Below are 26,393 nucleotides of genomic sequence, written 5' to 3'. Positions count from 1 at the left end.
GTCTGTCTGTGTCTATCTACTTGACTGCCGCTAAGACTTCTCTATTGTAATAATTAGTGCTGTATGTACAAAGATATAATACATTCACTTTCCTCTTTTTAGATGTTATGAGGCGATTTTGTGACTCGACTGGTCAATGGGGTGAACCAGATACACTTGAATGCAAAAGTAAAGAGATGACAGAACTCGCACTACAGGTAGGATTTTGATATATGTCGAAAATATTGACGTATACAATATGGTCAATATTTAGGAAGAATCCAGTTTTCGACATCTTCTGATATAACATTATCTTATATATTCAGTTGCATTCCAGGTGGACATACTAAAACTTAACATACATATTTTCCGTTTGAAATATATTCTGTAGGCATCGACAGCAAACAACACCTCAGAAAAGATTGCTATGCTGAATACTCTCAGAGATTTCTTCCTTTCTATTAAGGGAGTGTACACAGGAGACGTTTTGACGGGAAAGGAAATTTTCATTGATTTGTTATCGAAAACCCCAATCAATAACGATAACAATGGTGAGATTATGTCACTTTTCTTACAGGTAAGGTATGATTCAAAACATATCCTGTTGAAATGTTATGGATTAATTCGTGCGTAACAACCATTTTGTTCTAAGCTAGTCATATATGTATGTAAAATTGATCATCATCTTATGATCATAACAGCGTGAAACACGGATCTTGTGCATCTTACTTGATACTGTTGTATTTACACCGTTACACAGTATGCATTGAGCACTTTTTTTTACTTCTGCACACTGATAAATATATATATATATATATATATATATATATATATATATATATATATATATATATATATATATATATATATATATATACACCCATATATATATGCATGTGTGTATGTGTGCTTGAATGTGAGTCTGTGTGTCTGTGTCTTATTCGTGATAGCATTGATAAGAATATTGGCTTACTAGATGCGATGTTCTCTCTCGTCTGTTCTCAGTCTTTATTGGACACAGCCAGTAATCTTCTTGATGTTCATCTGAAGATGCAATGGAAACAAATCGATGAGGTAATGCCCTGAATTACAACACATCGTTTCCTTAGTGTCTTCAGTTATTGGCTTAGATCGAGTCACGTGGTTACCGAGTCACGTGGTGATCGAGTCACGTGGTATGAACTAGTCACCCATTGTAATCTAAATTTTCATAGAGCGGGCTCTAGTTCTGCTCTATTTTGACACAGTTTTATGTAGCACGGAGTCCTATCGGTGAGTTATTTCACTTTGGAAAAATGTGACTATATTTTGTTGAAATTCGTCTTTCTTGAAATGTTTCGTTTTTCAAATGAGAGGTGTTTGCACATTGCAGTATAATGGGGTGGCTGATGGTGCGATGGCGATACTTGAGAGAATTGAGCTTGTTAATGAGAATATTTACAAGTACATGGTAACAACTGGAAGAAATGTTTTCATCGAAAGTAATAACATAGGTAATTATGTTGATTTTGTATGTACAAATATTTTAGTGCTTTAATGCATCGACATTTAAAATCTCCATTATATTCCATCAAGCGACTTTGCCTTGATAATTCGTATTGATTTGTAATCCTAAAAAGAGTTGACGCATTCTTTTCACTAAAGTAATAGAGAAATATGTTTGTTTCTGAGGTGTAAATCATTTTCGTTGGTGTACAAAGTGTCTTTTAATGTAACTGTAGGTGTTTCCAGTGTTCTTGTAGTTTTTGCCGGTTGTCATTCATTTCTATATATATATTTGTTTTGGTGTCTACGTTTATAAGTGTTCATCAATTGTATGGACTGTTTGACTATTGTCAAAGTTAAATAAATAAATTATATATATATATATATATATATATATATATATATATAATATATATATATATATATATATATATATATATATATATATATATATATATATATATATATATATATAATAAAGGTAATCCATGTTTTCACATCACCTACCTTTACTTGGGATTTCACAAAAACAGTAAGTTGATGTTGTACAGATATATATTAAAATCTCAAATCAACAAAACTTATTAAAACCTATCTGTTTTACTTGATAAAGATTACCTATGCAATAAATAGTTATCTACTTCTGCATAGCCATATGAAAAATTGTATGAATGGCTGCAACGGATAACTTAATGTAAGCAATTCTTTTAAATAGATATAATTGGCAAATTCATACAAGAAGAGGGTATTATTCCAACACGTACAAGGAGATCAAACCATAAATTGGAAAACACAACAACATCACTTGACGACTACGTAATGCTATCGGATGCATTTTTGGAGGATATCAATTCTGATGACATCGGTAAGTTATAGATATATTTATCATGAATTACTTTATAATGGTGCTTGACTACTCATATACACAGAGCGACAAATCCTTACCTACCTAACTACCCATCCCCCTCATTAAATCGAAAGAGATGGCATTTAATAACATGTATACATTGTACTTCAGGTACTCCGTCTGCATTGATAATGGTATTATATAAAGAACCAGGAGAGGTTTTGCCTACTTCACCTAAAACGTATGTAAATTTACGACACAAATGATTTATTTCACACGACATAGGGTGTCAGAATCAGAGTCTGGCTACCAAAGTCGAATATTATATCGTTTCTCATCATAATGGTGAATTTCACATACATATAATTTCTAATTTATAAGTACATTCAGTATTATATAATGACAGAAAAAGGACGCACACAAAGAAGGTCAAGACAAAGAGGATAGGGTAACTGTGATGTCATTACCAGCGATTATCCCATAAAACTTTGAAAGAAATCCCAAAATAGCCAAACAGCTGTCAAGTGCAATAACGCCTGTAACGTTGCCAAGGTGCTATTTTATCACCAAACCTCATTTGCAGTTTGATAACATCAAATAATACACGTGTACAGAAAGCAAAAGTAAGCCAAAATGCACTTTTCCTTTAAGTGAAGATAAAAAAATGATTGTGGCTTGCGTATTCTAAATATGATACCTAACCTGGGAGCATGTACTTGTCGACACTCTCTCCATACAATATCAGACGCAATATTTATATTATAATCACCCTTTCTTCTAGAAATAAGAAACGACAGTTGATTAAAAGTGTAACAGCTGTACAGAGAGTGGATCAAGTAAATACCATGGTTGTATCAGTAACACTTCACCCAAAGACTCAAATCTCAACAAATAATTTCAGTGAACCTGTTGTTTTACGATTACCACTGAAATTGGTAAGAATGTGTAAGGTACAATGGTGATATAAGACACTGTCTCACATAGTCATACATTTATTCAATCGTTTTGAACATTTTAAACACACTTTAAAATCAACTTGGGGTCATGCTGCTGTAAATGTGACATTCTCACATCTATGGCCACAATCACAATGATAAGGAGTTACCGACCCTCCTATATTAGTTCCAGCTAAAATGATGTTGGTTTTGGTGTTTCACTCATGTAACATGGCATTCTTTAGATCTACTGAGACAACTTCTAATGCAAAAGAAACAATTATATAGGTGTTGTGCACAATGGGGATATAGAAGTAGTCAAGTTGATATGTTGATTAAAGTCATCAAGTCATGTGTAATGTTTTCATTAGAAGCCTGATTTTACTGCAGTGTGAAAGAATGACAATGCTTATCGATGTTCAATGTGATTGGACCAAGAATCCTGCTGTGTTTATTGTGTCTCTGTTATTATAAGTCTAGAGGTGGAGTTGAAATATGTCTATCATTGTGTCAAAAACGCAATGTCCCTTGAATTAACCATCAAACCAATATCATTTTAGCTGTAAGTCTGTAAGTACTGTGACAGAATATATAAAAATATTTATTTGATAACTTAGGAGGGAGCTGTCAATTTATTCACTAGAATTTAATAAATAATAACCATTGATGAATATATGATTTTGTTTCTGCTTTCTTTCTTTAGCTACACATTAATAATCTTATTTTTAACTTACATAATTTTCCTCAATTTAATATTCATTAACGATACACGTAATCAATACAATTATGCTATATTTACGGATCCTAAATCTTTCAATTCCTATATATTACTGGGTCGAGTATCGACTGAAACAGAAAACAATAAGTTTTGGGCTTATAACTTACTGAGTGATAAAAAGTGAAATGGAGTAATAATTTCAAGTAAATTTTGCTTACAGGAAGGATACAACCCAAGATGCTCATTCACTGAGTTTGGCGTCACAGTGGGGTAAGACAATTACTCACGTTCTAGTCAAGCACGTATGTTCGCAATTTATTGAAATCATTCATCTTTACTTAAAAACACAAATATCATTGCATATTCTTGTATCTTGCAACGCCTTCAGATGTTACTGCATGACACAAAAATCATTGCGTATTGATTCACTTGGTGGTAGTAAGGATATTTATAGCTAAAATGGTGTAGGCTTGGTGTTTCATTCGTGTGACATGACATCTGATACACACCCTCAGACAACTTCTAATGCAAAAGAAACAATTACATAGGTGCCATGGAGTGGGGATGTAGAAGTAGTCAAGTTGATAAGTTGATTATCAATTAGAAAATACATATTTGAAGCCATTAAAATCATGACGTCCATGTGTAATGTTTTCATTAGCAGCCTGTTTTTACTGCACTGTGAAAGAATAGATATGCTTGCCAATGTTCAATGTGATTGGGCAACTTCTATGTTTATCATGTCTTTGTTATGGTAACTCTAGAGTTGAAATATGTCTATCTCATTGTCACAAACGTAATATCCTATGAGTAAAACACCAAGCTTAGCTATACCATACGACAAGCGACAGTAACGACTAAACAGGAAGGAGTAGTGTGATCGTTCACTTGAAGTAACAAGGATGCTTTCTGTGTCGAAACAAGAGTCAACTTCTTATGATCAGTTAAAACTTTCAGAGCTGCAAACTTGGTACTATGGTAGATATATATAAAAATGATCAGCATATACCACCATAGACAATATACCATTTAGCAAGAGTTCTCATTTTAATATTACAGGTTATGGGATACTATTGGATGTCAGTTTGTAAAGGAAGGTACAGATACACGAGGCCAGTATATAGAGTGTGAATGTTTCCATCTGACAACGTTTGGTGTCATAATGACCTTGGGAATAGAACCAGTGGTATGTTCAATTAATGTTCCTAACCACGAATTTGTATACCATGTTGTTTATTTTATAGATGTCACAAGTAAACAGTTGATTATTTGATCAGGTTATTTAATGTTAATGTGAATTTATGTGCCAAATATTGCAAATGATAATGAGTTAGATCATTGACTCAATAAAAATCTATGCTATTTATCAAAGTATATGTTATTTATACATGGAACAATATATTAAAGGTAAAGATGATACAAGTAGTTTTGGCAGAAATTATCATTCTGTTTACAGACACGTGATAATTACATTTAATTATTGTATTGTTCGGGGTTTTTTCACAAATTAAGTTAAAATGTATATCATTATTTTTTTATTTTCATTCAGCCATTCAGAGAGGCAGCTCGAAAGGGTTTCATCTACATATTAAGCGCAATTTCTTTTTTGTTAATCTTCATCACCTTTGCGATGGTGTGTATTGCCAGGTAAGCCTCTTCTATGTGTAAGTCCGCTCTCCCCATAAAGTTTGATAATTACCTAATGATGTAATTATTAACTATCAATAATTTATATGTCGGCTGCAAATTGTACACGCATGAGAAAAATTAATCAACTACTTTTGGGGACGTCTGACATATTAGCAATGTTTCTAAAATATTGGTAAGCAAGACAGCTGATGTGAGTGATTAACGTGCTTATAGATGAAGACCATCATTCTGACCATAGAAACTAATAATCGGAATGTTAACTTTCATTTGGAACATTGAAAGGGACTTAAATATATAGTGAGATTGTTTGAACTTTCATGGTCATTTATTTCTGATCATTTATTTCCAACCAAATTTATTTTCCTCACCAATGTGTATTGTTGTGAGAAAAGAAGAGGTAGATTAAATAGTCATGGCAAGTGTCATTAATTAACCTGCTTTTTGCCAAACTATCGGTCAATTTAGATCGTTAACAGTGACACTTGAGCTGAAAAGATTATTTCTTTACTAGAATCTTCCGAATAGAGTCCTACAGGATAAACTATTTAAATTACAAGATATATATAAACTCTTCATTGCAGATATTACCATGGTCGTTACTTTGCTCTGCGAATGGCGTTTTTATCATTTGCAGTGTTTCCAGTGTTGATCTGTGTCAGTGTGTACATTGATGGAAAAGATGACGATAAGGTATTCTCTATACACATTTATAATGGCATTGGTAGCTTCTACATTTTGCAGATTTTCTGAGCTTTCTTTCAGATTCGATGTAACAGTAAATGTAAACAGTTCCTTATATATTCATTGTGCCTCGTCATATTCTTATAAGTTTCATAACTATTCATTGTTCAACATGTTCAACTATTACATATGCATGTCTGCTCAGTCCCATTAGTCAACTGCGGATCGCTCTGAGAAAAGTGATGTTGAACAATGGTGTTACCTTTATATATCCTGGATTAAGGTTCCCCTTTAAAGTCAGTAGATGCCAAAACCACTTTGGCTACTTTGTGTTTTTAATATTTGCCCCAGCTGACCACTTTCATTACGTTTATGACCAAATACATCATATATTCTTCCATCTACAAATACTCTTTTGCAAAGCACCATTTGCACCAAACGTTGGTTAAATCACATCACATATTTGAAAATCAGTTTATATTATTTTCATTTGAATACATACTTTCTTTAATATTCAGATAACATGCCAAATGGTGGCAATTCTCCTACATTATTTCTTGCTGAGCAACTGTTTCTGGACAGTGAACCTTGGCATCCATCAATTACTGTTGCTTAAAAGAATTGAACACCGAAGGACTGAAAGGTAATAACCGGATAATGTGACGTTAAATAATTCCATTCAGAGTTTTCGGAAGTTAATTTGAATAATTAAAATCTTTCCTATTTGAATTTCTGTTATGTTGAGAAGCATCTGGTCACTAGTCGATGTGAAAAATCCTTAGAATAGGACGTGAAACTGATGCCGCTAAAAAAATTCCAGTCCAGTAGGATGCGTCTAGATTGTAAGTTCCATATTAGGAAAGTAGAATCGTCATATAAACTAAAGCTTAAGTCTAAATACCAAATTTATTATATTTAACTCTTTTAAGTTACAAATGTGCTAGTGCCCACTATCAATATATTTTGACAATGTTGTATATTTTCTCATGTACAAGGTTACTGTATGCCATTTCGGGATGGGTTCTGCCTATTATTGTCGTAGGGATCTGCTGTGCAGTTGACGTGTCTCAATATGGACTTACTGAACGGTAATTTTTAATCAAAATCTATTTCTGATTTGATAATATAATATAGTATCCCATTAATATTGTAAATAAGATATTGATACACATTTCAAATCATCTCCACTTCATGGTAATATATAATTTAAGATAAGCGTGTATTAAATAGGTTCTTCATTAAATGAACGGAAGGTCGTGTTATAGCTTACTTTGTGTGTGTGTGTGTGTGTGTGTGTGTGTGTCTGTCTGTCTGTATGTCTGTCTGTCTGTCTGTCTGTCTGTCTGTCTGTCTGTGTGTCTGTCTGTGTGTCTGTGTGTCTGTCTGTCTGACTGTGTGTGTGTGTGTCTATCTGTCTGTATGTCTGCCTCGGTCTCTGTCTGTCTGTCCGTCCGTATGTCTGTCTGTCTGTCTGTCTGTCTGTCTGTCTGTCTGTCTGTCTGTCTGTCTGTCTGTCTGTCTGTGAAAACGACTTTTAAATAACTACACTATCAGTTGTAATGAACGTTTATACAAATCAGAATCATTAATATCTATGATGTATTTGTATAAGTAAATACTTTCTGCAATTAGGCAATATGTTTTGAATACAAACATTAAATTTTTCAAAATGGTGTACATACATCGGTAATTCAGCAGTATCTTGAAGAATGCAACCTTCAAATTTCATACCATTTCGTATATATCGATGATAAGATAATGTCCAATGTGTTTGATCATTGATTAATAAATCAAAAAGGTCGTGTGGCCAATATAGCCAGTGACAATATTTGTTTTCTTCAAAATTCTAATCAGTCATCTGCATATTATAAGAAATGGAATTTACAAATTAAGGGATATACCATATACCGGTTGCTCACTTTTCACCCTTTGGGAAGGCATTCACCTTACATGTGGTTAGTTAGTTGTTTACATGCATTGCTGTTCACTTCTTTCATTACTTTCAGTTGTTGGGTGCCAACATACACGGGACTGATGTTATCTTCAGTTGGCTTGGCTACACTTTTGATCATGGTAAAATCATTCTCATCCCTTGAAGTGGCCATATGGATGAGAATTTTGTATTTATTTTGTATTTTCATTTGATAAAACGGCTTCACTATGTTTTTCTACTTGAAAAAATAATGTGAAATGACAAATACCAAGTCCGTGTTCACATCAATAAACGGCAAAACATTACATAACATGTAAAATGTTTGTTATTATACGTACAGTAACAAACTTTTTGCATCTTTTTGCAATGTATTGAGTGATGAACATGGACTTGGTATATGTTCTTTCGCATTATTTTTTCAAGTAGAAAAACAGAGTGAAGCTGTTTTATCAAATAAAAATCCAAAATAAATACCAAATTCTCATCCATATGGCCACTTCAATGTCAAATACATAAAAGTTGGGTTTTTTAAAAAAAATAATGAAAAGGCATTATGCAAAAAGTTCACTCAAACGATTCCAATCGTCTAAACCTGATACGTTGTACTATTGGGTGATGTTTAGTTCGTCTTTTCATTTCTATTATAACCTAATGTCACGGAATAGTGTAACATATACATTGGACGTTGTAGAACGATAATAATATCAACTCGTACGGTAACATAATATTAACTGTGTTAGTGACATGCACTATATATCTAGTTTGCTTGGGGGAATAAGTGTGCGTTTCATTGTCGGAAAGTTAACATTGAAGAACATTATTAGCTTATCTATTCACTCATGGCCTACCCTTTGATAATGGAACGTGTCACTGATGATAATATGATTGACAAGTAATTTGCTTGTAATGATATGATCTTGAATATTGTTTTTGAAGGATAATTAGACAGTGTATTTTATGGCTGTGGACATGTAACGATAACTTAATGTTTTGTGGAAGAGTGTAAAGTTGTTATTTAACCGAACATTCAACATTGTGTGCAACTTTTTTTAAAAAAACACATTAATGTTAGCTTTTCTAAGTCAGATCAAAGGGCTTAAAACATTAGACATTCTTTTGGTGACAACAACCTTTTCAACAATGACATTTTTTCACTATGGTCAGCGTTAGTTGATGAGATGAACTGACTCTATTAAAGATTTGTTACAAAGTTAAATATCACCAGCGTTAACGTGTTCAAAAACTTATCGAGTAGTCAGTCAAAATTCATAGTTTGCACAAACTTCTATTTATTATGTGGCTGCAGATGATGATGTTCTTTTTCTATCTGTAGTCTCCAAGAGATTGAATTATTGTACTGCATGGTATATGAACACTTACAGAAATAAAGCTGTTAGTGTGTATACGCATATGAAACTGCAAAATGTTAACAGCTTGGAATGAAAATGATAAAGATTCGTGTGTTTTCTTCGACAGATTACATTCGTTAATATCTGTTACTGCTATTATCTGCTCCTCGCCTCTTTGCACAATTATGACGAAAGTGACATATTGCGATTTTGGTAAGATAACTCCAATCCCTCAAGTATATTTATATATATTTGTACAACGTAAATCGTAAAACGTGTGAAAGTAGGCTTTGATTTGAATATATTGAATATTAATGTATACACCATTAATAACAAATCTCTATCGTATGTCGATCAACAACAATAACTTGTACAGATTTCGACAAAAAGTGTGATTCTGCCTACACGGTAACTATGATTTCTGTACAGGTTTTAGACGAAAACCAGCAGTAAAGATTCTCGTGGACGCTGTTGTTTAATACACAAACTGAGGGTATTTTCTGCTAACTGTTAAAAAATAAATGTACGAATTCTGTTTTGTAGTAATGAATTTGTGATTATATTACATCAAGGGAGCATACTGTTAGCAAGTTTAAAGTTCAACTTAAATGATTGTCTCTATAAGTTATGTATATCTTGGTTTATTTGCAGGGATGAGATGTTTTCTTTAACTTTATCAAGTTTGTTGATCTCCACTACACGTATACTTGGTGTGGTCACAACTGTTAATCATATTCTATATATGGATTATGGTTTTGCTGGTATGATGTTCATAGAGGTAAGTTATATTTCCATGACGACTGCTTTGTTCATGCTAATTTTCTCCCCTTTCTTTCTCAATACCATCTCCTTTCTTCTATCCTCATGTGTCTTCTATCCTCAAAATGAATTTTGATCAAATATTCTTTTTTTTAAAAAATCAAATAGATATGTATCGTTAAAGTGCCACTATCTTCACGATCGCATATATACATTTGTGACTCTCAGATGCAAAGCTGTCAATTTTTAGGCACTTTGATAACCGCCCTCAAACTTCAACCCCCTTCATCCCTAAAGATATAAAAAGAATTATGGGTAGCAAGAGGGAGATTCTTAACCAAATTTCACCTCAGAAATAACTACGAGGAAATGTAATTATTTGAAATGCTGAAGTCGCCTCATCCTATCCGTGTCTACATTCTTATAAAAGCATTTAAAAATGCAGAATTCCTTTGTCTCTATTGGTTTTTCTTCGACAAATTAAAAAGAGTATCTCCCGTTTACCTATAGAGAAGCACCAGCAATGATTATCCCATTTCTTCTTAAAGCAAAATATTCTGTTCTGTGTTTGTCTGTCTATTTTACCTCCTCATAACAATTATTATTCATTGATATTCTTTCCAGGCATCAGTACTGTTTCTATGCTATGTTGGAACACATATTGAGGTGTGTAGTTATCAATAATTTTTTATTTTTCTTGATTATTCTAATTATTTTACCACCAGAATACACAGGCCTTTAAAAATAAATGTAAAACGATTAAAATTTAAATGCTTTGGTAAATTAATTCATTTATATAAGGAATCGGCCTGAGCGTTTATAAATATTAAATAGTTACATTATCGATACACATACACATATGTATCTCTGCCTGCCTGTTTCTGTATATACCTCAGTATATGTATGTATGTATGTATGCATGTATGTATGCATGTATGTATGTATGTATGTATGTATGTATGTATGTATGTACGTATGTACGTATGTACGTACGTACGTATGTATGTATGTATGTATGTACATGTATGTATGTATGTATGTATGTATGTATTATTTATAGAATGTTCCACTTTGTTCTTTAAAGACTTTAACTGGGATTCGAAAACGTTTTACGGAGAATGAAGGTGACAATGGAATTAATTCTTCCATGACAGAGGACGTTGCAGGGCCTTCAGGGATTCGTGTCGATACACCTGTAAAGGGATTTTGCTGTGACAATGATGACATAAGTATTATAAACTGTTAACAGTCAAATAGGTTCTAGACTTTGGCGTTTTATAAATGTTTAGCAAAATACCATGTGTCGAGTTTGTACTTGTGAACGTACGTTTATTCAGGCAACCAAAGTGAAATCATTGACTTCTATATCAATAGTGTTTCTTTGGGAGTCAGATAAAACATATCATGTTACTTCATAGCTTTTCATGACGTCAATACTTATATTCAACAAGGCTGTATTTAAAGGCAAATAGTTAACTGCATGGCAAGGTAGTCTTTACTGAGTGATATACATGTCTACGTTAATTGTAATATAGCGTGGTAATTCACTTTAAAAACACTGTACCGTTTTACATTTTCTTGAAGACAGAGAATGTGTTTTTTGAAAATATTGCAGTGATACAGTTTTTCATAAATATGGTATTGCGTCAAAATATTTCAAAACTGATGAAAGAACTGCAAATTTTCCTCAAATAGAAATTGAGTTGACATAAATTTAAAAGATTGAAAGATTGAAAAATATTACATGGCAAAGAAAAGAGGCGTTTCACATGCACAACACATTTTTTGTCAAACAGACCTACTATGTTGACCTATATGTTATTAAAATATTGTTTGGTGAGATTTTAATGCATTCATTAATAAATTGGCATATATTGCGAATTATCACACGTCAACTCTATGTTTTTGTTGTTGTTTGTATTCTATTTTATCCATTAAAGTGGGACAAGCCGAGTATATAATAATTTCACTCAACTCAAAATACTTACATAAAACCTCGATATCGGTGTGATGCATGTCTTTTATGACATATTAATTGTCTACTAGCATTGTTAGAACAGCTGGTTGCCTATTATGGATTCCTCGACATTTTTTGATAGGTATGAAACAAATACGTCATCAGTTTGTATATATGTTACATCTTAAGACATGGGTTGCGTTTAGTTAATTACAAGTGATGGTTAAGTATGCTTCAGTAGGTGGAATACTCAGAGTGACTTTTAAATACGCAGCATAAAGCTCGCCCAAGAACGACTAAACTCAGCTTGTGCCCCTTTAAGTAAGATGTTTTAACACTGGAGTATATAAATTATTCTTAATAATCGAATTTAGGTGTACAAACCTAATCATGCTAATGTAACAAATGTGTGTTCCGACACATTCAGTACTTACAGCACCATCCACTAATTGTTTTTAACAACACCGAGACAGATTTTGGACAGGGTACGCCGTCAAACATAACCGCAGATATAAAATTCACAAGACTTACACTGATCTGGTTAAATGTGCTTGTGCGCACCAAAAGTCACCCATTTAAAATAAGTAATCAATCTACTGTCACCATGACTGTGTTACAGCTATTACCAGGACTGATAACGTTTGTTTGCAAATTTTACTTCTGAAATATTTTGAAATATCTCACTTTTTGACAATTTGCATAATGTACATGTTAACGAATTAATGTATATGATAGAAAACTGACACAACATCCCATATAACTGTTCATGAATGGATGTAAATGTTCGAAATCTATCTATATTTCGAGGAAAGAAATACTTCATTAAACATGGTTATTTGCTCTAGTATATAACACGAGCATGATTCAATAAATAAAGATTCATTAATTATTTATGGTTGGCATAGCACTAGTATTTCTTTTCGAGATGATTTCCTCTCCATTCAGGCGTTAATTTGATTAAATTATATGGGGATAGTTCCAGCGACAGTCGTGTGTGTTTTTGTAGACCTAAAAACACGGACCAAAATGTTCAGACGACCTACAGTGAGGAACAACTTGAATATGAGAATACTCTTCATTTGTTTGTTCTACCTCCTGCATCCAGTAACACCAGCTTATGGTAAGTGAAAGCAGTGATCTTCTTCAAAGGCTTTCTAATGACTTGGCATATGTGACGACCAGACAATCAATTGAAATACTATAAATACAGATGTTGGAACAAATAATTAGTATGATACATCGCACGGGTTGCTATGTCTCATTCAACTCTTCCTAATGTGACTTAATGTAATCCCTGTGTTTCCCTGTTGATCCCTGTTGATAAACCTCATGTAATACAACCATTGTATTTGTGACGCAGTTACCTCCTACAATAGCCATCAATTTGTCTATATTAGCTGAAAGCTCATTGTGGCAGTATTGTATTGCATACGTCATAATTGTATACATGAACACTATCAGTAAACGAGTATACATCTTATAATTCAAAACGGTAACATATATGTAAAAGATAACATATTTATTTTAAGGTATATGGATGTGTTACGTGATAATACATATGTATACAAATTGCAAAGCTTAAATAATTTGTCGATAACGTGTGTAAAATATTTCGAAATATCTGACTTTTCGACAATTTTCATAATGTATGTTAAACGAATGTTTTCGGCTATTAAATATTGATACAAAACTAACAATAATCTACACAATTGTTCATGAATGGGCTGTAAATGTTCGAAATCTATCTATATTTAGAGAAAAGAAAGAAACACTTCTTAAAACACGGATATTTGCTACAGTATATAACACGAGCATGATTCAATAAATGAAGATTAATTATTAATGGTTGGCATAGAGCTAGTGTTTTCTCGAGATGATTTTCTGCATCCAAGCGTTAATTCAATTAAATTACTTGTGAGTAGTTGTTTGCTGACCTAAAAACATAGACCAAAATGTTCAGATTAACTACAAGGAGGAGCAGTATGAGAATACTCTTCACTTGTTATATCTACCTCCTGCATCAAGTAAGATCCACTAATGCTAAGTACAAGCAGTGACCTTCTTTAAAGGATTTCCAATGACTTTAACCGTTTTCATCTGTGATGGCCAGACAAATACGTGACATACTGTACCCATAGAAGTGGAACAATTAATTAGTATGATACATCGCACGGGTTACTATGTCTCATTCAACTATTTGTACTGTGACTTCATGTCATTCCAGTTTTTCCCTCTTGATCTCTGTTAATAAATTTGACAGTCTCTCTACACCTTTCAAAATTAATAAATCGCCACTTTTACTGCCAAATGATTTTTGTAGAGTCCCTTCATTTTTGACGCAGTTATCTCCTACATTAGCCACCAATTTGTCAAAATTAGCTAAGTGCTCATTGTGGCACTATTGTATTTCATACGTCATAATTGTATACATGGACACTGTCAGTAAACGAGTATACATCTTATAATTCAAAACGGTAACATATATGTAAAAGATAACATATTTATTTTAAGGTATATGGATGTGTTACGTGATAATACATATGTATACAAATTGCAAAGCTTAAATAATTTGTCGATAACGTGTGTAAAATATTTCGAAATATCTGACTTTTCGACAATTTTCATAATGTATGTTAAACGAATGTTTTCGGCTATTAAATATTGATACAAAACTAACAATAATCTACACAATTGTTCATGAATGGCTGTAAATGTTCGAAATCTATCTATATTTAGAGAAAAGAAAGAAACACTTCTTAAAACATGGATATTTGCTACAGTATATAACACGAGCATGATTCAATAAATGAAGATTAATTATTAATGGTTGGCATAGAGCTAGTGTTTTCTCGAGATGATTTTCTGCATCCAAGCGTTAATTCAATTAAATTACTTGTGAGTAGTTGTTTGCTGACCTAAAAACATAGACCAAAATGTTCAGATTAACTACAAGGAGGAGCAGTATGAGAATACTCTTCACTTGTTATATCTACCTCATGCATCAAGTAAGATCCGCTAATGCTAAGTACAAGCAATGACCTTCTTTAAAGGATTTCCAATGACTTTAACCGTTTTCATCTGGGATGGCCAGACAAATACGTGACATACTGTAACCATAGAAGTGGAACAATTAATTAGTATGATACATCGCACGGGGTTACTATGTCTCATTCAACTATTTGTACTGTGACTTCATGTCATTCCAGTTTTTCCCTCTTGATCTCTGTTAATAAATTTGACAGTCTCTCTACACCTTTCAAAATTAATAAATCGCCACTTTTACTGCCAAATGATTTTTGTAGAGTCCCTTCATTTTTGACGCAGTTATCTCCTACATTAGCCACCATACCAATTTGTCAAAATTAGCTAAGTGCTCATTGTGGCACTATTGTATTTCATACGTCATAATTGTATACATGAACACTGTCAGTAAACGAGTATACCTCTTATAGTTCCAAACGATGTAAAAGGTTCAACATTTATTTTAACGTACATGGATGTCTTACTACATGATAATAAATATGTATATAAATTGCAAAGCTTAAATGATTGTAAAATACGTCTCTAAAATATTTCGAAATATCTGACTTTTTGACAATTTTCATAATGTTAACGAATGTTTTCGGCTATTAAATATTGATATAAAACTAACAATAATCCATACAATTGTTCATGAATGGTTGTAAATGTTCGACATCTACCTATATTTAGAGAAAAGAAAGAAACACTTCATAAAACATGGATATTTGCTACATTTATAACACGAGCATGACTCAATAAATACAGATTAATTATTAATGGTTGGCATAGCGCTAGTGTTTTCTCTAGAAGACTTTCTGCATCCAAGCGTTAATTTCATTAATTAATTTGTGAGTAGTTATTTGTTGACCTAGCTACTGTCAGTTTAATTGATATGGCCGGTTTGTTACATCCAAGAGAAATTTAACCATATCATAAGCTTATGCTGGCACCATCGCCTTTCTTCGAATGAATATTTAATGAGCACACATTTGATCATCAATATCTGTTCTATCAACACATGTTAATAACAAGAGGCGTATTTGATCACTTTCCTTCAACAAGTATGTCATAACATTTAATTTGTAATTACCCATTCAGTATTCAAAATACAAATTTTCTCTATTATGAATGACTTGTGATCAGCTATGTTACTAATACTTAGATGTTATTAAACGTTTTAAATAATAATGGCGATTTAGTACATTTGACTCATATTTTGAGCACTTCACTAGTCGTGACATAGACACGGGTTGTCGTGACGTAGAACAACCAAGGTATATAATCCATATTTTATGTTTAAAGACAATATATTGGCTTGTGCATGATATAATTTCTAGCATTTCAGATATTTGATTATTGCATTAAGCAAAAAAGGGTGTTTCATTCATTAATAATATACTTGCTTTTATAGCAAAATATGTCAAAATATTTTGAAAAATACCCAGATTAACACCTCCAGAAACATTCCCATCAAACTTCAACCCCATCCACCATGTAGTTTTCAGGATATACATTAATATATGTGCATTTCTCTCAAATGGGGCAACTGTGGACCATCGCTAGATGCACAAAAATGTTGCGTACTAAAGAGTTACTACATCTATCTCTTTCTCTGTACCTCTTTGTTTGTTTGTTTGTATGTCTGTCTGTCTGTCTGTCTGTCTGTCTGTCTGTCTGTCTGTCTGTCTGTTTATTTGCTTAAGCACGTTAAGACTAATATTAAACCAGATATTATGTTCGAGAAGTATCCTTTAAATTGACAAAATTAGTTTTGAGAAATAACTAATACATCCTATAGACTAGCACACATAAGATCATCTTTCTTTTTTCTATTTCACAGAATGCACTAACCTAATGCAATTTTCTACCGACACAACATATCTATACCGTTATCTTCCATCATCATCACCTATTACACGTGTTGACTTTAAAGCCAAAGCAAACAATGATGTCCATATTGCACTGTCTGCTGGACCACAGGATCAGCTTGCCTTGTATGAGGTCGTTATTGGGGGATGGGGAAATACCTGGTCAGCCATTCGACGCAGTAAACTGGGCCATAACAACGTAGAAGCTAGTACTCTTAGCATCCTGTCACCAAATGAATTCAGAGGATTTTGGATAACCTACAACAATGGTGTTATCAAGGTTGGTAAAGAAGGCCAGGCAGTATTTATGGAATGGACTGATTCCAATCCTTTACCTGTTAACAACATTGGCTATTCCACTGGTTGGGAAAGTAATGGAGAATTCCAGTTCTGCCTTGGTGAATCTACTGAAGGTAAATTATGTCATATTTACATCACACCTTTCTATTTAGTTGAAACGATATGTAAAAAATGGATAATTTACATGATCGAAAGGTAAAATTGAAAGTATGTAAAAACTACTAGGGAAGTTTGATAATGTAGCTTTTAATTGTAATATTCTTTTGCATAAGTAATGATTTTCAGTAATTAGGCTAAATCTTCTGAATATACTTTTCATATTAAATATAATTTATTACATAATTCAACCATAATAATGTACACAGCTTCAAAAAATGCTTTGTGATGTAGCTTTTAGTTTTGATAACTAAATTGCATAATTAATGATTTTTAGTAGTAGGCGATATCTTCACAACGCATTTCATATTTAATACATAATTCGGTACATACTTTAAACATGTGTAATCACATGTGTTATGAAAAGCTTGGTGATGTAGCTTTTAGTTTTAATGATGCATTTGAATTCGGATAGCGTCATTTTGTTATCATCAATAAAATACACCAAATTATATAGAATCTCAATCTTGTATTTTTCAGATAAATCTTAACTGTCGAAAATAATTAATTGATGTATATTATTCCTCAAAAAGTGAAAGCCGTGTAATGGTTGATAATACATACAGCAAATTATATCACATTTGAAGCTTTCATAGTCAATATACAGCCCCTAATAGGCAAATATTTTTAAATCATCAAAACCAAGAGCTTTATAGGATATGTGTGTTTTGTTATGGCTGTTTTATGTGCCAAGTTATATTGAATTTTAAGGGCGAATTCTTAGGATATAGCTTCACTACTGACCAGATTTAGACTTTAGATTGTTGATCAGTCACGCCTTGTGGAAAAGAATTCTGCGCTACCAGATATAACATTGTATATATCCATTAGCTACCAATACTTGCTAATACTACATCAGCAAGCAGTCATCGGAGATGACTCAGTCCCGCAATGGATGTTTACAGAGAATTGCCTCCAGTCATGGTAGTGTGATGTATTATATTGCATGAAATATAGCGCCAATGGCGTTGTACCACAACTGTATAATTGACTGAATATTTGCATACATTTTTGGAATGTTTATTTATTTCTCTATTGTTATCTTTGCAATACAAGTGATCATTTGGCTGTTGCTATCGGTGTGGTCTTTTTGCTAGGCACATTTACATACATATTTTGAATGTTTATTCAATTGTCTATTAATACATATCATTATATTTGCAGTATGCCTGATCATTTGGCTGTTGCTATTGGTGTGGTCCTGTTGTTAGGCACATTTACATACATTTCTTGAATGTTTATCCAACTGTCTATTAATCACTGGTTAATTTTGCGATATGCGTGATTATTTGGCTCTTGCTATGGGTGAGATCTTGTTGCTAGGTACATTTGCATACATTTTTTTGAATATTTGTTCACTTATCTCAAATTCCCTTTTGTTATCGTAGTGAAATACACCACCGTTTGGCTGTTGCTATTTGCGTGGTCATGGTTGCTAAGGATATGTGCATACATACATTTTTTTAATGTTTATTCAATTGTCTATTAATATGTATCATTATCTTTGTGATATGCATGATCATTTGACTGTTGCTATGGGCGCGGTCTTGTTGCGAGGTACATTTGCATACAGTTTATGAATTTTTGTTCACTTGTCTAACAATCCCTATTTCATCTTGGTGAAATACACCACTGTTTGGCTGTTGCTATGGGCGTGGTCATGGCTGTTAAGGATATTTGCATACATTTTTTTAATGTTTACTCATTGCCTACCTGGTGTTGTTATCTGACCAGAACACACTGCAATTTGGTTGTTGCTATGGGCGTGGTCATTGTTGCTAGGGCCAAACTATTTTCAGAAAATCTGCAGAATAACACTTCTAGTAACATCTCACCAAGTTTTAGTCCCATTGACAGAGTACTTTCTGAGATATTACATATACATACATACATACATACATACATACATACATACATACATACATATACACATACATACATACATACATACATACATACATACATGCATGCATGCATGCATGCATGCATGCATGCATGCATACATACATACACACACACACACACACACACACACACACATACATACATACATACATACATACATACATACATACATACATACATACCCACAGCCTCTTTTACGGTACCGTCCAAGACGCACAATGACGCGAAAGATATAACAGCTCTGGTTTGCGAGAATATGTTAATACGTGCTATTGATGTTATGCTTTTAAGTGTTGATAATTTTATTGCATTTGTCCAAAAAAGTGAGTGTGTTTTTGATAATTTAGAAGAATAATATTATCTTTAGATAACACGAAACGAAGAATAACTCTTTCTAGAAATTGTTTTAACTAATTCCATACAACTACAAATACGAAAGCATTTACAACAGCTTTCCACTAGAACCTTGTTCAATTTCTGCCACTAGTTGGCGTAGTAGCAAAATGAGTATTTTTTGTCTCTGAAAACGCCAACGTCATCACCTGTTCTGGTCGTTCGCCTTACAGGTTTATACACACGAGAGCAGTTCAAAGTTGTTTTGGTCGACGATCCTTGTCAGAATGACAACTTCCATAGTTACATCTGACCACTAGGTGGCGATATTATCAGTCAATTTTTGAAGTTAGGTACTGTCCGTACATCGCTGGTAACCTTGGGATTGTAGTAGCGTCTGATATTGATAGCCTCCCTGATCTTTCTCGGAAAATCTTGTAGGAGTGTACCAGTATCAGTAATGGACACAGATTTCCAGTCGGTGTTATCATTGTAGCTCCGGGAATAGGTTTTCTTACATACGTACATGCGTATACGGTTGCCCTAGAGAAATCATGCATTTGTTAAGAAGCCGATCGGAGTTTTCTTTGTAATTTGAAGACGTTAGTTTCTCCTCACGAGGGAGTTCTTTTAATGTATATTTTTTCGTAGCCGCACACTTATATTAAACGCCGCGTCAAGTTCCTCTTGGTTCAAGTATCTTGCCCCTGTAACTATGGCGTCACATCTATGCTTCAGAATCTGTACAATTCAGTGTTTTATATAGCCTACATGTAGACTCGAAGGACTAACACCACAACTCTATTTGCTATCCTAACTGACATCGTTGTCCTTCCTCGCGAAAAATAAAAAAATAAAAATTTCAGTTAGCACAATAGTGTAGTAGTGATAGTCGTTCAAGTCTACAGGTAGACTATTTGACACGTAAAGGGTGTGCAAAGACCAATTAACCTAGTGGTCTACTGTAATTATGGAATTCATCGTGACGAAGTCTAAGATCTTCAACCAAGACACATCGGAAGGTCAATGCTAAAAACTTTCAACTGCTCGTGTGTTATAGCCCTATGTAAATCACCTGTCCTACCATGTCGATGAATAATTTTAATCAGTTTTTCAGCAAAATTAAATATATACAGTAACATATTGTTACGACGTATGGATTGACAACCTTTACAGGTAGGTTACTAATTAATGTGGATATTGTTTACAGACGAGAGTACTACTGTTTTATCAACGCAAGAGACAACACCAAAAGATGAGCAAGGTATATAAAGGGAAAACACACAATATTCTTCGATTTACAAAAAGTATTTTAAGTCGTCACTTTTTATATAGATTTATATAGATAAGATATATATATATATATATATATATATATATATATATATATATATATATATATATATATATATATATATATATATACAAACACACGATACAGTTCTGATCCACCCCAGACAAACACTCAAACTGTCCTTTATACTAGTTAATGCATAAATGAGTGTTACGACTTTTACGAGTTATGTGTCTTTAATAATACCTAGATGTGTTCGTACCAAATCGTGTGTGCTCCTAAATTTGAGTTTTATGAGGTAGTAGCAAGTTATATAGCACTAAATTGATTTTTTTGTAATAATGGTGTCTGCTGATGATGAATAAGAAAACGCATTGTGAGAATGTCTGTGATTAATTTGACAGTATGTGCAAATACCTGCGCAAAAGGTGGACATTAGTAAACAATATGATTAACCTTGCCTATATTTTTGTAACTCTATGCTCCATAACTAAGAATACTAGTAGAGATTATGGTTATCATTTTTAGGTTGTACGTTCGCTGTTTTCGGGGGTAAAGGCTCCGATACACAACAGAAGATTCCATCCATGTTTCTGGAAATACCAAGTGGACACCTCGTTGTTTATCATTGCGATTGTGAGCCTGGATTACGAACACAAGGAACAAACGTTATGATGTGTAACGAAGGCCAACTCGAACCTCCGTACCCTGAATGTTTAGGTAAACCCATTTTAAATATTCTAACCATTAGCAAACATTATTTACACTGTACACTTATCATATGTAATCAAAATACAAACATACAGTTTGTACAAAACAGAGATTCATTCTTTGTTTCGTTGTTGTGGTCCTTCAAATTATTGTATGATTATTTTTTTAATAATAACCTTTCTACATTATCCATTAAAACCTTTGAGGACAAATTATTACACTTTCCATTTGGTCTTATGGGTTACTAAATCATATTCGCCATAAAAGTATCAGTTACCTGACCCTGTTGCTCAACAAGACGCTTTTACAACGGATTTTACATGACGTGATGGGACTGACTTGTTTTTTCAGATAATGGTGAATGTGCTGACTTCCCTGAAATTTGTACTGGCAATAGAATATATCAAAACACAATAGGAAGTTCTGAGTGTCAATGCAAGGATGGTTATACGTCTATGAATGGTCTGTGTGTACCACGGAGAGACGATGATCATGTTATTGAAGGTAATTTTCATTTTCCCCAAATGTTCATCAGTGTTATATTAACAAAACACTAGGTCACTTTCTTCCGGCAATTCTGAGACGATTGTAGATATTTATGTCTTTAATATATCTAAATAAATGCCATTATTTATTTCTATGCTATATTCCTATACAGTAAGAATTCCAGGCATATATTGCGAGTCTCAGGTATACTTTGATGCAGATTGGCCACAAACAGAAGCCAACCATTTTACAGAATGGATAGAGTGTCTGCCTAATGGACATGGTACGATTTTATGTACTTGTCTGTCTGTCTGTCTGTCTGTCTGTCTGTCTGTCTGTCTGTCTCTGTCTGTCTGTCTGTCAGTCAGTCTGTCTGTCTGTCTGTCTGTCTGTCTGTCTGTCTGTCTACTTAACTGTTATTAGAACTTCTCTATTCTATTAATTACTGCCGTATGTACAAGATTGAATACATTAACGTTCCTCTTTTAGGTGTTATGAGGCGATTTTGTGACTCGACTGGTCAATGGGGTGAACCAGATACACTTGAATGCAAAAGTAAAGAGATGACAGAACTCGCACTACAGGTAGGATTTTGACATATTTCAAAAAAAATTGACGTATACAATATGGTCAATATTAGGAAGAATTCAGTTTTCGACATTTTCTGATGTAATATTATGTTATATATTCAGTTGCATTCCAGGTGGACACACTAAAAAGATATATATTTTCTGTTTGAAATATATTCTGTAGGCATCGACAGCAAACACCACCTCAGAAAAGATTGCCGTGCTGAATACTCTGAGAGATTTCTTCCGTTCTATTAAGGGAGTGTACACAGGAGACGTTTTGGCGGGAAAGGAAATTTTCATTGATTTGATATCGAAAACCCCAACCAATAACGATGACAATGGTGAGATTCTGCTGCTTTTCTTACAGGTAAGGTACATGTATGATTTAAAACACATATCCTGTTGTTATGATGTACCGCAATCTACTGATACACAGTTTTTCTTTTTTACCATTTCTTTTTCCTTTATGTGTGGTTGATATTACCTTTTCTACTTTTCAACAACTACGTATTATTCACAGTCAAGTGGTGTGTAAAGAGGGCAAATGGTTAAGTCGAGGAATGTCATGCTTGACACTTGTATTAAATTACAGGAAATGAAAAAAAAAACAGTTTATGCTTTAACCAGGTTTTGATAATTCTAAATGGCCCCTTCACTTACCTACAGCTGATTTTAATTCGTGCTTAACCACCACTTTGTTCTGGAATATATGTATGTATTTGATCATCGTGCGCGTGCGTGCGTGTGTGTGTATATGGTAGTCTGAGTGTCTGTATTGTTCGTGATAGCATTGATAAGAATATTGGCTTACTAGATGCGATGAGCTATCTCTTCGTTTCAGGCTTTATTGGACACAGCCAGCAATCTTCTTGATGCTCACCTGGAGATGCAATGGAAACAAATCCATCAGGTAATGCCCTGAATTACAACACATCATTTTTTTACAGCCTTCAGTTATTGGCTCTACAGATCGAGTCACGTGGTATGAACTACTCACCCATTGTAATCTCAATTTGCATAGAACTGGCTCTAGTTCTACTCTCTTTTTTCACACAATTCATGTAGCACGGAGTCCTTTCGATGATTTACTTTGACTATGGAAAAATGTGACAATATTTTGTTGAAATTTGTTTTCCTTAAATGTTTCGTTTTTCAAATGAGATGTGTTTGCACATTGCAGTATAATGGGGTGGCAGATGGTGTGATGGCGATACTTGAGCAAATTGAGCTTGCCAATGACAAAGTTTACAAGTACATGGTAACAACTGGAAGAAATGTGTTCATCGAAAGTAATAACATAGGTAATTATGTTGATTTTGTATGTACAAATATCTTAGTCCTGTAATCAACATTTAAAATCTCCATTATATTCCATCAAGTGACTGTCTTGGTAGTTCGTATTGATTTGTAATCCTTAGTGATAAAAAAGAGTTGAAGCGTCCTCGTCACTAAAGTAATAGAAAAACATGTTTGTTTCTGCACATTAGGTTGGTTATTTAAGTGGCCATATGGATGAGAATTTGATATTAATTTTTATTTGATAAAACAGCTTCATTATGTTTTTCTACTTGAAAAAATAATGCAAAAGAACATATACCAAGTCCATGTTCATAACTCAATACATTGCAAAAAGATGCACAAAGTGTAAAAAGTTTGTTATTGTACGAGCCGGTAGGCGAGAATTTGTAGTCCGTCGGAATCATACGAGGAGCATTATGACGTAAAACTAACATTGATTTCATGGAATTATATATTTATCACATAATTAAGTATTTCCCCGTATTTTTCTGAAATTTTAAATCGTTTTTTACGAATACTGCATCATTTCATCGCACTATATTCTTCATCGCGTATTAAAAAAATTCGCCCGTCGGCTATGCAAATTACATAATCGCGTGACCTGTCGCGAGGTCAAGCTTACCATTGTACGGTATCGATCATACTGTTGTGTGGTTTCTCAACCAAAATTATCGGTTATAACCTTGCGATGTACATGTAATATCGAATTTAGTTTAAAACGTAAGTAGAATTGTCTGAATGCGACTTTTGTGCCGTCATTTTAATCGTATTTTCTCGGGTTGTGTAAGTTCGGAGATCTAGCTGAGCTCGACGGAAAATCGGAAGCTTTCCGGCTGGCTGTGACATCGATAATCTACGTGATTTTTAAATAGAATAAAATGTATCAAATACAAATAAAAGGACTCCTATGTATCAAACTCATGCCATCCAAGGATATATGTAACGTTACGAACGTAAAGTATGCATTTACGTTTTGAATGAAAGCAGATAATTATTATGATAAACTTGATCGTAGCGTGGGATTGACACGAACACTTCAACAGTACGGAGAAAAAATAGTTCGGTAGAACAGGGGTGATATGCTCTGAAATCACCCCTGTTTGACGTCACACAGTAGAAGATATGCACGTATTTATGTGATAAATATATATATATATATATATATATATATATATATATATATATATATATATATATATATATATATATATATATATATATATATATATATATATATATATATATAATGTTTTCAAGCTGCACACTGAATATTCATTAGTACTGAGTGTCTATACCCTCCTTTCCCTGATAATCTCCAAACTTTGACATATGAATACTTGTTCCTGGTCCTGGGAAATAATAAAATGAACAAATAGGTAATACAATTTGGAGCTTCACCGTCTTGTTTTAAAAAGAAAGCATCACTTTCAATTCGTTTACAGTTGACATTCGTTAGTATTTGGTTTCTATACTCGATTCTAAAATGAATTAACTTTGGTATAATTTTGATCTCTATTTTGAAAATTATCGATGCGTGAGGGCACCCGCCATAATGATGTACCTTGCAGACAATAATCTACATTCTAATATGTCGAGGAAGCATAGATGGGTAATATTATGGATAACATAATAATGTTAATCACATTTCAGAGCCACATATCGGAGCATATATTTCTTTGAAATGGGGATCAAGTACAGATATATATTAAAATCCTAAATCAACAAATCTTGTTAAAATCTGTTTTACTTGATGAAGATTACCTATGCAAAAAAATAGTTATCTACTTCTGCATAGCCATGTGAAAAATTGTATGAATGGCAGCGGATAACTTAATGTAAGCAATTCTTTAAATAGATATCATTGGCAAATTCATAGAAGAAGAGGGTATTATTCCAACACGTACAAGGAGATCAAACCATAAATTGGAAAACACAACAACATCACTTGACGACTACGTAATGCTACCGGATTCATTTCTGGAGGAGATCAATTCTGATGACATCGGTAAGTTATAGATATATTTATCACGAATTACTTTATAATGGTGATTGAATGATCATATACAGAGAGCGACACCTTCCTGCCTACCTACCTACCTACCTACCTACCTACCTATCTACCTAACTATCCCCCCCCCCCCCGTAATTACTTCAA

At 33.4% G+C, this 26,393-nt stretch overlaps 1 protein-coding gene and 1 long non-coding RNA gene across 2 annotated transcripts; both read left to right on the top strand.

The window, feature by feature from the left end:
- Positions 1-2,290: 2,290 nt before the first annotated feature.
- LOC144451020 (adhesion G protein-coupled receptor L2-like) lies at positions 2,291-10,234 on the top strand. Its single transcript, XM_078141778.1, has 6 exons — positions 2,291-2,329; positions 4,185-4,234; positions 5,024-5,150; positions 5,514-5,611; positions 6,196-6,304; positions 10,229-10,234. Exons 1-6 carry the CDS (start codon positions 2,294-2,296, stop codon positions 10,232-10,234), a joined length of 426 nt encoding a protein of 141 aa, XP_077997904.1. The 5' UTR covers positions 2,291-2,293.
- Positions 10,235-10,322: 88 nt separating this feature from the next.
- LOC144450693 (uncharacterized) lies at positions 10,323-11,495 on the top strand. The gene is made up of 3 exons (XR_013482257.1): positions 10,323-10,355; positions 10,961-11,002; positions 11,421-11,495. It is a non-coding gene; the product is annotated as an uncharacterized LOC144450693 (long non-coding RNA).
- The last annotated feature ends 14,898 nt before the right edge of the window (positions 11,496-26,393 follow it).

This window comes from Glandiceps talaboti, chromosome 20, assembly GCF_964340395.1.
Source record: "Glandiceps talaboti chromosome 20, keGlaTala1.1, whole genome shotgun sequence".
NCBI lineage: Eukaryota > Metazoa > Hemichordata > Enteropneusta > Spengelidae > Glandiceps > Glandiceps talaboti.
This window is presented reverse-complemented; position numbering and strand designations above follow the sequence as displayed.

Excerpts from the sequence above, each read along its gene's own strand:
- LOC144451020 (XM_078141778.1), top strand. The coding sequence starts at position 2,294 with ATGCATTTTTGGAGGATATCAATTCTGATGACATCG. Across the intron at positions 2,330-4,184 it reads TATCAATTCTGATGACATCG|GAAGGATACAACCCAAGATG; the intron begins GTAAGTTATAGA and ends TTTTGCTTACAG. Across the intron at positions 5,151-5,513 it reads CCTTGGGAATAGAACCAGTG|CCATTCAGAGAGGCAGCTCG; the intron begins GTATGTTCAATT and ends ATTTTCATTCAG.